Source organism: Oncorhynchus clarkii, chromosome 7, assembly GCF_045791955.1.
Source record: "Oncorhynchus clarkii lewisi isolate Uvic-CL-2024 chromosome 7, UVic_Ocla_1.0, whole genome shotgun sequence".
NCBI lineage: Eukaryota > Metazoa > Chordata > Actinopteri > Salmoniformes > Salmonidae > Oncorhynchus > Oncorhynchus clarkii.
The window spans coordinates 42,510,782-42,523,610 of NC_092153.1; the positions used below are offsets into that span (position 1 = coordinate 42,510,782).

The following is a 12,829-nucleotide window of genomic DNA, read 5'->3' on the forward strand; positions in this document are numbered from 1 at the left end:
TGGACTAGACGGGCCTGAGTGTACGGGCAAAGTTCATGTAGATCTAGACATGGTGACAACAGTAGATAAGGAGCATTAGCGGAGACAGATTTAGATCTGACTAATATTCTTGCAAAATCATACACAAACCCTGTGATTAATTTGAATGTAGTTATTAATCACATAGAGGGCTTACAATTAATCAAAGCTTTTCCAAATACTCAACTGCAAATAAACCCGCCAAATCAGAGGGCACGTGTATTAATGTTCAATAGGTAGATTGGAGACATAGGGAGTCCAATTTGTTCCTGTCTCACCCACTTCTAGGTTGCTACTGTACACCACCAAATTGAATGGAACACTTTACGGGCCACACTGAAAAGCAATAAGTGAAAGCAATTGCACTCCAATAACATAAACAGCACAAGAATTGCGAAGAGCCCTTTAAGACGTTGAGTTACAGAACACATGATTAATATTGTGTCTCACTTAAGTAACGTACTGTCTTTATCTGTGATTGAAATTCACTGGAAATTGTTGGATTCGGGATAAACTCTGAACATTGCGATATTAGATAAATGATAGATCAGAAGCATAGAATATGAGGAGTGAAAGAGACTGGGTTTTATGTTGGAAGTTAATGATTTTCTGTAGAAAGACAGATGGCTTTGAAATGTGTTGGGTGGATGGGAGGATTGCTATAGGGGAGCGGATGGACATATGTGGATTAGGCGAAGGAGGGGTTGAGGTCAGAAGGTCAGGTCAGATCCCCTGAAGGGAGCAATAAGGGTTTATTACCCTATTACCCTCTTCCTGTGGAACCATAATATGTAAGGATTGGAGAGAAGGAGGAGTGTCTAAAGTGGGGTATATATACTTGTGATGGTGAGAAAGATTTTTTTTATCTGAGTACCGCTGTGTCGACCCTTTGGGAAGAATTAAACTTGGCTAAGCTTCTCTAGTGTCCGTGAATTATTTACTCTGAAAAATAAGAGCCTAACAATACAAAATTGTGTACTGCACACAAAAATATTAACTTATTCGTGTGACTGTCTCGAATTTCCAATAAGCAATTTGTTTCTATTTCAAACTAATCTGTGATACTGGTTTGTGGAGGCAGAACTGACTGCTAGATGAGCCAGCTGTGAAGTCAAAAATGGCTATATCATAAAAATGTATGAAAACAAGCATTTGCTTTTGGTCGTAATTTAAGGTTAAGGTTAGGCATTAGGGTTAGTTATGTGGTTATTAAGGTTAGGGTTAGGTTTGTATGACTTTGTGGCTATGGCAGCAAGTGACCACTCTGCATAGCTTCCTCCAGGGCAAGATTCCTGACAATAAATGCCGACTTACCATCTGAATCAGTGTGCTCAAACAGGTTAACCTTTCTAGCGCAGGGGTTCCGCTAGCGGAACACCTCGACAACATTTCGCTGAAAGGCAGCGCCTGAAATTCAACAATATTTTTTAGAAATATGTAACTTTCACACATTAACAAGTCCAACACAGCAAATGAAAGATAAACATCTGGTTAATCTACCCATCATGTCCGATTTCAAAAATGCTTTACAGCTGAAGCACAACTTATGTTAGGTCACCGCCAAGTCGAAAAAACACATCCATTTTTCCAGCCAAAGATATACTAATAATAAACATTGATAAAAGATACTAGTGTTATTCACAGAATAAAATACAGACTTCTCCTTAATGTGTCAGATTTAAAAAACATAATCTGAGAACTGCGCTCAGAACCCAAAACAGCCAGAGGAATATCCGCCATTTTGGAATCAACAAAGTTAGAAACAGCACCATAAATATTCCCTTACCTTTGATGATCTTCATCAGAAGGCACTCCCAGGAATCCCAGTTCGACAATAAATGACTGATTTGTTCCATAAAGTTCCATCATTTATCATTTAACGCGAGGTAACTCTGTCGGGAGCGCGCATCAATGAGACCAAGGCTCTCTGCCAGACCACTGACTCAAAGAGGTCTCATGAGCCCCTCCTTTATAGTAGAATCCTCATTCAAGTTTCAAAAGACAGTTGACATATAGTGGAAGCTCTAGGAAGTGCAACCTCATCCATATCTCAATGTGTACTCGGTAGGCCAAGCTTTGAAAACTACAAACCTCTGATGTCCCACAGCTTGGTTGGATTTTCCTCAGGTTTTCGCCTGCCATATGAGTTCTGTTATACTCACAGACATCATTCAAACAGTTTTAGAAACTTCAGAGTGTTTTCTATCCAATACTAATACTAAAATGCATATATTAGCATCTGGGACAGAGTAGGAGGCAGTTCACTCTGGGCATGCTATTCATCCAAAAGTGAAAATGCTGCCCCCTATCCCAAAAAGGCAGAAACGATAGGAGGGATGTTGGTTGGGGAGGATGGATGGGTGGGCATATAACGTGAACGTCTAGCAACCCAAACAAATTGGAATTTGTGTAACGTACACAAATACGTATTTAGGGAAGAAGATTGTGTAAGACACGCAGAATGTGTTGTGATGAAAATCGTGTAATGTTGCACTATTTTGTATGCCTGTCATGAATTTCAAATAAGTAATTGGTGTCTATTTCACAATAAGCTGTGATAGTGTGTTGGCCTCCAGAGCAAGATTCATGACAATAAACGTCAACCTGAATTCAGATGGTGCCTCCACAATGGTTTATATGCCATGACAGACCGATATTACTGCAGGTCAAGGCACGACAGAAAAAAACATTTTTAATGGCGGCACCATATCCTTTTATCATATACACCTGAGGTTAATCAATATACTGTAAATGAAAGGGATTTGTGTTCAAAGCACATTTGAGAAAGAAGACAGTATATCAATGCAATCTTTCCTGGGAGTAAAGGAAACATCCATCTATTGATTGAATTGTACCATAACCACACAGCCAGACAGCCAACTCTACATCAATCTCTTAGCTTATCAAAGAGTGTGACCATTACAGCAAGCAATATTAAAAGCAAACACGCAGCTGCAATTTCACTTAGGCAATATTGCTATACGTTTGAATAAAGATGTTGAGAATTTAACATACAAAAGCCAAAAGTATTGAATATGAGAAGGAACACAACACAATGCAGTTGAGTTTAAAGGTGCAATTTGCAGAAATCGCTCCGCCATTTCCTGGTTGCTCAAATTCTAATAGTTTGCCTAATTTCAGTTTTTGAACGATGTGAAATATATTTTTCATAAGCAAAAATATTGTATTTTCAGCTGTTTGAAGCTGGTGTACAAAACTGAAAGTAAAACATAAAGCAAAACGTAATAATGGGAAGCATAGAAATGACACACATAGAACAGATATACCGCTTCTTAAACTTGCTTTTAATAGGAATGACATATCTATAACTCGCATTTCTATGTTAATTTGGTCAGCTCGCCCAAAAATTTACATATTGCAGCTTTAATTCCTTGCAACACTGAAAGCTGGAGTGTTGTCATCGTAATGGTTAGCAACAACACTGTATTCCAGTCCAAGATGGTGCTCTGCTACCCAAGCTTGCTGTTGAGCACAGAACAGGAGTGTTGTTTTCCAGGATTGTTATTTTCTCCTTGCAGAGCAGCTGACATGCAGTGTATTCCTCGAGGAATGAAATTCCCACTGGCATTGAAGGATTTGTGTTTATGTACTGGGGCACGGGAGCCTGGGGAGAGGACGTGTGGCTGGTGTCCAGCAGAAAGGAACGAAGTACTTACACACAGCCAACTAGATAGCATAGCAGGAAAGGCACCTGCAATTACACTCCCCTCACACCACACACACACATTAAATATAACGACAACAACAACAACTCAATGTTATTTACGCCATACTCTGAGAAGCTTAAACGTCATTCAAGTTTCCCTCGAGATTGTATGTTTGTGTTCCTACAGTTGCCTACTGTATGTACACTGATCCTGCTATGGGTACATGCCCCAAATAAATGGAACAACGACATAAAGTGTCTTAATAGGGTGTTGGGACATAGATTCTACAGGTGTCTGGAACACTATTGGAAGAATGTGAACGCCATTCTTCCATGAGAATTTCCATAATTTGGTGTTCTTTTGATGGTGGTGGAAAACGCTGGCTCATGTCTCGCTCCAGAATCTCCCAAAGTATTCAGATGTGGTGACTGAGACGGCCGTGGCATATGGTTTACATCGTTTTCATGCTTATCAAACCATTCAGTGGCCCCTTGGAGCCAAAACAATGGTCAAAATAATGGCCTTCCCAGCATATTTATACATAATCCTAAACATGATGGGATGTTAATTGCTTAAATAACTCCGGAACAACACCGGTGTGGAAGCACCTACTTTCAATACACTTTAAATCCCCCATTTCCATGAATTGTTAGCTCTCTATATGACTAATAACCATTCAAATAAATCACAGGGTTTGAGTATGATTTTTCCAAGAATATTACTCAGTTACCTGCAAAGTTGTTTTTATCAAGAGAGTGAACACTGTCTCTGTACCGTAATGGAGTATAATTATTTTAACATGTCTACTAGTGTCTGTATAAAAGCCTCTACCTTGTACTTGATACTAATATGGGAAACGGGTCAATAACACTATCACAGTACATCCCCTTAGGAAACACATGCATCTCACTTGTGTGTGTGTGTCTTTAATATGGTAGGAAGATGTGCCATGCGTGCTGTTGCAAATGGGTTCGGCAAATTACATTCTGTGTGGATGCTTCCTCTGGCAGTAGCCAGAGTGTAAAAATGTCTCTCAATACAGTATTTTGGAGTTATCAACTCAGGAGTTTATTTATGGAGATTATAAAATGTGTCATCCACTAATCAGATTATACATAAACCCTGACAGCATACCCCTTCTGAAATACGGAGTCACAGATGACCTGTAAATGCCTTTTAGTAAACATTCTGCTGATATTTGCTGCTAACCCATCGGGTGTAAGGCAATGTGAACTCACACCCCTGTGTCCCTAGCAAGGAATAGAATAGAAGGAAATCTCTCTGTCTCTTTCTTTCTTTCTCTCGCTCTCTCTAACTCAGTCGCACACGCACAGGCACGCACACACACACGCTCCCTTGCCAGTAGATCATACAGCTCAATCTGCATATTTGAGCTCACTATGCATGCACTCTGCTGCACAGGGAGCTTGTAGACAGCTGTCTGTTATACATTGTGGGCCCCCTGACAGCCACTCAGGCAGAGGCCCAGTGGAGCCCTGGGGATACACTGGTACTCAAGGCTGGAACCCATGGCCTTGCCCACCTACATAGGGTAATGAATATGAATACTGCACCACCCACATGCAGGATTTGATTGAGCTACTGGCTTCATGAGATGTAGTGTGGCAATATGGCAGATTGTTAGCATCGCTTGTCACAGGCTGTCACCATCTTGAAGACATGCTAAGAGAGACACCCCTCATCGTGTCAAACGAGTGACTTACGATGTAAATGCTTCCCCGACCCATCACATCACACTTGTGAGGCGTCACTACAGTATGCACTCATGGCTTGGGTGAATACTGTATGCAGTCAGGTCCAGAATTATTGGCACCCTTGACAAAGATGAGCAAAAAATACTATAAAATACATAATACAAATACTGAACTCTATTGCATGCTCAAATGAATGGGAACATGATATTATTTTATACTAATACAATTGCTCAGTGAAAGAGATTTTATTTAACAAGTCATCTTTTTTTTCCAATACCTTTCAATACCTCATCTTGTGAGGACAATGTCACTGAGCCGTTTTCTAAAAGGTTTTATGTGTTCTTAGACCATTCCTCCATACAGAATCCTTCCAGATCCTTAATCTCCATCATCTGTGCTTATGGACTGCTCTCTTCAATTCAAAGCACAGGTTTTTTTAATGGGGTTCAAGTCTGGAAACTAAAATGTAGATTTTGGGTTCAATTAACAATTTATTTGCTGAATTTGATGTGTGCTTGGGGTTATTGTTTTTCTGGAAGAGCCATTTGTGGCCAAGTTTCAGCCTCTTGCCAGAGGCAAACATCCTGGTACTGGGTAAAGTTCATGATGCCGTCGCCCTTAGCAAGGGCCCCAAGACCAGTGAAAGCAAAATAGCACCACATTTGACTAGGCAAGTCAGTTAAGAACAAATTCTTATTTTCAATTAAGGCCTAGGAACAGGAACTGCCTGTTCAGGGGCAGAACGACAGATTTGTAACTTGTCAGCTCAGGGGTTTGAACTTGCAACCTCCTGGTTCCTAGTCCAACACTGTAACCACTAGGCTACCCTGCCTCCATCATATTTTACATTAGGTATGAGATTACTTTCTGCATATGCATCTTTCTTTCGTTCTTAGATTTGTTGAAGGCCATGAAAATAGAGCTCTTTGGCCATGCACATTTGCGGCGATAGAAATAATATAATTAAAAAACATTTTTGGTATAGAATTATAGCTCAGTATTTGTAATATTTATTTGCTACAATATTTTTGGCTTATCTTTATCAAGGGTGCCAATCATTTTGGACCTGACTGTATACTATGGAGGCCTTCCACAATCTCCATTTCGTTTGATTCCTGAGCTACTACATTCACTCTGATGTACATTCATGTAGTCAGCTGTTAAATATACTGTAAGGACCATTGGTCCTATTATTATTACACTAGAAAGACAGCAACATAACGCAACTTCTCAGGTCAAAGTATTCCTTCTGTTCAAACACAACGCATCAGCTGAGTGGGAAGGACTCCACGAAGATACTCACAATGACCGATTGCGCCAGTACAGGGATATACACTCTGAGGTATACTCTTTTGTTTTGTTCTTAGCATTTGACTTATCAGACTCTAGCTTTGAAATGAATTTCATCTGCTCTTCAAGGACTTCTGTGGAAAACCGTGTAGGAACAAAAAATGGAAACCTACTTTCTAAGAAGAAACATTCCATCAATAGAATTCCTCCAACAGGAAGTAGAGTAACATTCTATAGGAAAATATTTCAAATTAACCTTGGTCTTTGAGAGGAAATATCTCCTTTCTTCATTCTTTCTGAAACAACATTGTGAGAATTAAAATGATGTTCCACTTCTCATTACTAAGAAGACATGTAACTCAAGGAGAAACACTTAATTGACAGGCTGACACGGTACCATGCATCGGAAGTGAGTCACCAGCCTCAAGGTGGCTTTTGTCATATGTATTAACATGTCTGATGTGATTGAAATGTTCTCTCCTTTCTTACACAATAAGTAATGGGTTTATTAAAATACAAACTAAAGTGGAGATGTCATCCCCAAACAGGGCCTTCGAGCCAGCGACCAGCCCTCCGCTAAATACATTAGATATGAAATCAAATCAACAATGAAAATATGAGGGTAGATCAGGAGACTATTAACAATGTGTAAGGGCCGACGCCGGACAGGAGAAGCAGGTACGGACATTTATTCGGGAACAGACAAGGAAACAAGACAGGAACAGCGTCGGAACCCGGGTAACACGGACATGAGACAATTAATCCCGAAGCAGGGAACAGAGCTTGGGAACAGACAGGTATAGGGAAGGTAATGACACAAGTAATTGATTCCACATGAGTCTAATGATTGCTGATGCGCGTGACAGGGGGAAGGCAGGTGTGCGTACTGATGGTGGCTTGAGTGCGTAATGCTGGGGATCCTGGAGCCCTCGAGCACCAGAGGGAGGAAGAGCGGGAGCAGGCGTGACAAAATGCCTTTATTTCTAGATGGAGGACTATGATGAAGGTAAGTGGAAAGGGTTGAATACTAACTTTTTTCCAGGCAGTTTTCTGCACCTTTGATTTAGCTTAGGCACTGGCACCAAACTATGAAATATGCACATCTGAAATTGTAATTGGCCATGGCGCCTGCCAAGCTTTTGTTAGGAACAATCCCAACAGGCTACAAACTACAAATTGCTACAGCCCTTGTTTATCACCGATCCCTCCACTTACTGTACTACCCTGCAGGGGTAGTAGGTGAATTTATGACATCTGTGAGAGAGGTTTGAGTGAGCGAGGCAAAGCAGGTGTTGCATTTAATCACTCCTGAAAGAGATGGGATCGATCCCATCTGATCCATCTGCCAAAACAAGACAGAATGTGCCAACAGGCAAAGGAGGTGACAGCCTAAATGATAGCACAAATATGATTAGAAATACGTGGATACCCTATTTTTCCAGATGTGTGCCTAAAGTAACAGTTAATGCGTATAACCATAGCATGAGAAAAAGCACCGTCATTCGAATGTGTTATCGTAACTCGTTGCTGCAACAGCCTCCTACTGAAGCTAGAAGAGCTGTAGGACGAAGAGACTTAGAGACTTTGAGGAAACTGTTTGCTATAGGAGATAAGCTCTTCCTCACACAAAGCTGCCGCCCGTATGCTAAAGTGACATAACTCAGAACTGAAAAACATTTTTCCTGGCTGAAAGGGAATTGTTTAGATTTCTACCAGTTTCTCTCTCAGAAATATTCAAATACACAAATAACAAGAAAACATTTGGTACTCAAGCTTTGCCATCTTGGCTGCACATTCAGTTCAGATATTTCAGAAATATTGAACGTGTACAAAATGTCCTCATGCAATATATATAAAATACCAGTCAAAAGTTTGGACACACCTACTCATTCAAGGGTTTTTCTTTATTTGGGCTATTTTCTACTTTGTAGAATAATAGTGAAGACATCAAAACTATAAAATAACACTTATGGAATCATGTAGTAACCAAAAAACTGTTAAACAAATGAAAATATATTTTATAATTGAGGTTCTTCAAAGTAGCCACTCTTTGCCTTGACAGCTTTGCACACTCTTGGCATTCTCTCAACAAGCGTCATGAGGAAGTCAATTAACAGGTGTACCTTGTTAAACGTGAATTTGTGGAATTTCTTTCTTAATGCGTTTGAGTCAATCAGTTGTAGGGGGGTAGAAGATAGCCCTATTTGGTCAAAGACCAAGTCCATATTATGGCAAGAACAGCTCAAATAAGCAAAGAGAAACAACAGTCCATCATTACTTTAAGACATGTTGGTCAGTCAATGTGGAAAAAGTCAAGAACTTTGAATGTTTCTTCAAGTGCAGTTGCAAAAACCATCAAGCAGTATGATGAAACTGGCTCTCATGAGGACCGTCACAGGAAAGGAAGACCCAGAGTTACTTCTGCTGCAGAGGATAAGTTCATTAGAGTTACCAGCCTCAGAAATTGCAGCCCAAATAAATATTTCATAGAGTTCAAGTAACAGACACATCTCAATATCAACTGCTAAGAGGAGACTGTGTGAATCAGGCCTTCATGGTCGAATTGCAATGGACATTAGACTGGTGGAAATTTGTCCTTTTTGGTTTGAAAAATGTGAGATTTTTGGTTCCTACCGCCTTGTGTGGGTGAACGGATGATCTCCGCATGTGTATTTCTCACCATAACGCATGGAGAAGGAGGTGTTGTGTTGTGGGGGTGCTTTGCTGGTTACACTGTATTTGATTTATATAGAATTCAAGGCACACTTAACCAGCATGGCTACCACAGCATTCTGCAGCGATACGCCATCCCTCTGGTTTGGGCATATAGGAACTATCATTGTTTTTCAACAGGACAATGATCCAACACACCTACAGGCTGTAGGCTATTTCACCAAGAAGGATGGATTGAGTGATGGATTGCTGCATATGATAACCTTGCCTCCACAATCCCTAGACCTCAACCAAATTGAGATGGCTTGGGATGAGTCGGACCACAGAGTGAAGGAAAAGCAGCCAACAAGTGCTCAGCATATGTGAGAACTCCTTCAAGACTGTTGGAAAAGCATTCCAGGTTAAGCTGGTTGAGAGAATGCCAAGAGTGTGCAGCGGTGTCATCAAGGCAAAGGGTGGCTATTTGCAGAATCTCAAATATAAAATACATTTTTTGGTTATTACATGATTTTGGTTACCATATGTGTTATTTCACATTTTTGATGTGTTCACTATTATTCTACAATGTAGAAAATAGTAAGAATAAAGAAAAACCCTTGAAGGAGTAGGTGTTCTAAAACTTTTGACCGGTAGGGTATATATATATATATATATATATATATATATATATATATATATATATATATATATACATACAGTATATATTCAATAATTATATTCAATAGCAATACAATGATCATTCTTCATCAGCCGCAGCATATTACTGTGGGTTGAAACTGTGTATAAAGTTCAGCCTTCACCATTCATCTCTCATGCAGAGATCTTCTGAATAAGGAACATGCAGACACCAGACACCCTTTTCAAGTATAGGGAATACAAGCTTATCCTCTTCACTTCTGAGAAGTTTTCGGTTTCTAAGAAGTGGTGATAACCAAAGCAATTCATTTTGCTCTTTTAACTTGTTAAGAATTTATGAACAGAAGAGTGAGCTAAAATAGAAAATACAATATAAGCAAGTATGTTTCACAATGAAAAATATACAGAAATTCAACTTGCTTTTGAAAAGTAATTCATGATTATATTTCATCATGATGATAGTTCTCAGTTCTGATGGGTTAAGACCAACCCGTAGTAATTTGAACATTCTGTGGATATGAAGCACTTTTAAAGCTAGAATCTGCAGTTGCAAAATCTATTTTTGGACTTATAAATGAATGATATAAATGAATGACATACCTATTGATTCTTGAGGAATACTGTATAACTTACAAATGCCTCGTGAGCTTAGTTTAACTGTCATAACCCATCAGAACCCAAAATATTGTATAAGCTTGTTTTACTCCAATGATTGTAAACAACGTAAATGTAAACAAACACTGTATAGCCAAAAAACATGGTTAAAACTATAATTTTGATATAATGGATGGCCAGTCCTTTCATCAGCTCAGTCTATGATTTTGAAAGTGATTACATTTCTCTATGTCCATCCTTCAGTTTTTTACTAAAACAGAGACAGGGATGGGCTTTGTTATTGTTTCAACTGCAGATTCTAGCTTTAATTGAGCAACACTGTCAACACAATTAATAAGATGTTAAAACACATGCTGTTCTTTTAATGAATAAAAGTAATCAAACTGATATGGGAAAATAATATATTATATGCCATTTAGCAGTCGCTTTAATCCAAAGTGACTTATATGCATGCATACATTTTATGTAGGGATGTTCCCAGGAATCAAACCCACTATCCTGACATTTGGAAGGGCCATACTCTACCAACTGAGCTACAGAGGACGATGGAAGGTACAGAAAGCGTGAGGAGGCTTGACAGGTGGTTATATGAATGAATCTCAACACAAAGTCCCTCCTATGAAAGAGAGGTAGGACTCCAAGGCTGGTAGGGAGAGGAAGCTAAACTCTCGACAGAGAGAATGGCTTAACACCCCATGGTTAGCAGAGGATGATAATGTTTGCGCAATCTATTGGATACCGGGAACGATCCGTTGGAGATCACTTGGCCTTGGCTCCCCACAGATGCCGGTAAAGAGGGTGTTGGTCAGCTATAGGCTAGTGGCACACAAACACCTTTGTCTCCCGAGGGCAATTTGGCAAGCTAACACTTGCTGACGGTCTTAGGAAACATGAGCAAGAGGAAGATAAGCAGCTCCAGGAGCTGAAAGCAGCAGAGAGGAGATGTCTGTCTGGAAACTCCACTCTCCATTTCTGATGCCTCAGCCTTGGACATATCTTAAGCTGTTAGAAAAGTTTCAATGTGTTCAGGAGAGAGAGAGACGTGTTATAGCCTGACAAGCAGGTGACAATGTATGGCTCAGTTATCACTATAAAGAGTCTGTGGTTGGTTTCTTACCTCCAGAGTGAGATGGGGGACCACACAGCAGCACCACCCCCTGTCCCTCGCGAACTGACACCGAGCTTCTTCTGTGGGTCTTGAAGTTTTCCATGTCTGAAAAATAATAGGCATTATGTAATACTCCCTGCTGGATTGTGGCCCGACAAATCTTTGATAGTGTGCAAGACAAAACAAACAAAAACAACATGTTTGTGCAGAGCAAGAAAACAGAACACACACATTTGAGAAATCAAAAGAAAAGAGAGAATAACTTTGGGTCAAATTGAACAATCTCAGGTGTGCTGCAACTGTGCTGCACATCTAACATCTAACTCAAAAAAGTAAACATTGGTCAGAAAGGAAAGTAGTGAGAAGTACACCTGCTCGTCGGACATCTCATTTGGTGGAGGAGGAACAATGGGCTGGGGCTGTTTTTCATGGTTCGGGCTAGGCCTCAGACTATTATTCTTCCTCCATCAAACTTTACAGTTAGCACTATGTATTGGGGCAGGTAGCGTTCTCCTGGAATCCGCCAAACCCAATGTGTTTCATGAAGCTCCCAATGAACAGTTATTGTGCTGACATTGCTGCTAGAGGCAGTGAGTGTTGTAACCGAGGACAGATGATTTTTACGCACTACGAGCTTCAGCGGTCCCATTCTGTGAGTTTGTGTGGCCTACCACTTCGTGGCTGGGCAGTTGCTGCTCCTAGACGTTTCCACTTCACAATAACAGAACTTACAGTTGACCGTTCAGCTCTAACAGGAGAAAAATTTGACGAACTGACTTGTTGGAAAGGTGGCATCCTATGACTGTGTCATGTTGAAAGTCATTGAGCTCTTCAGTATAGGCCATTCTACTGACAAAGTTTGTCTATTGAGATTGCATGGCTGTGTGCTCGATTTCATACACCCATTAGCAACAGTTGTGGCTGAAATATCTGAATCCACTCATTTGAAGGGGTGTCCACAAACTTTTGGTAATGTAGTGTATATTTAGCTGGAGATGAATAGTCATGATGGAAATCCCTGTGAGCCTTGCCGTGTGCTGTACGTATACACATTTGGGGGTGGTAAACAGCCTTAAGCTCTGCCTCAGGCTAAATCCCCCTGTGAC

The 12,829-nt window shown here is 40.2% G+C and overlaps 1 protein-coding gene across 2 annotated transcripts in view; it reads right to left on the minus strand.

The window, feature by feature from the left end:
* Positions 1–12,829, minus strand: part of LOC139413340 (contactin-4-like) — a 164,236-nt gene that overhangs the window by 82,739 nt on the left and 68,668 nt on the right. For both annotated transcript variants that reach the window (XM_071160574.1, XM_071160575.1), the window contains exon 5: positions 11,733–11,828. In XM_071160574.1, the coding sequence (XP_071016675.1) occupies positions 11,733–11,828 (96 nt within the window). The remainder of the gene's footprint in view (positions 1–11,732; positions 11,829–12,829) is intronic.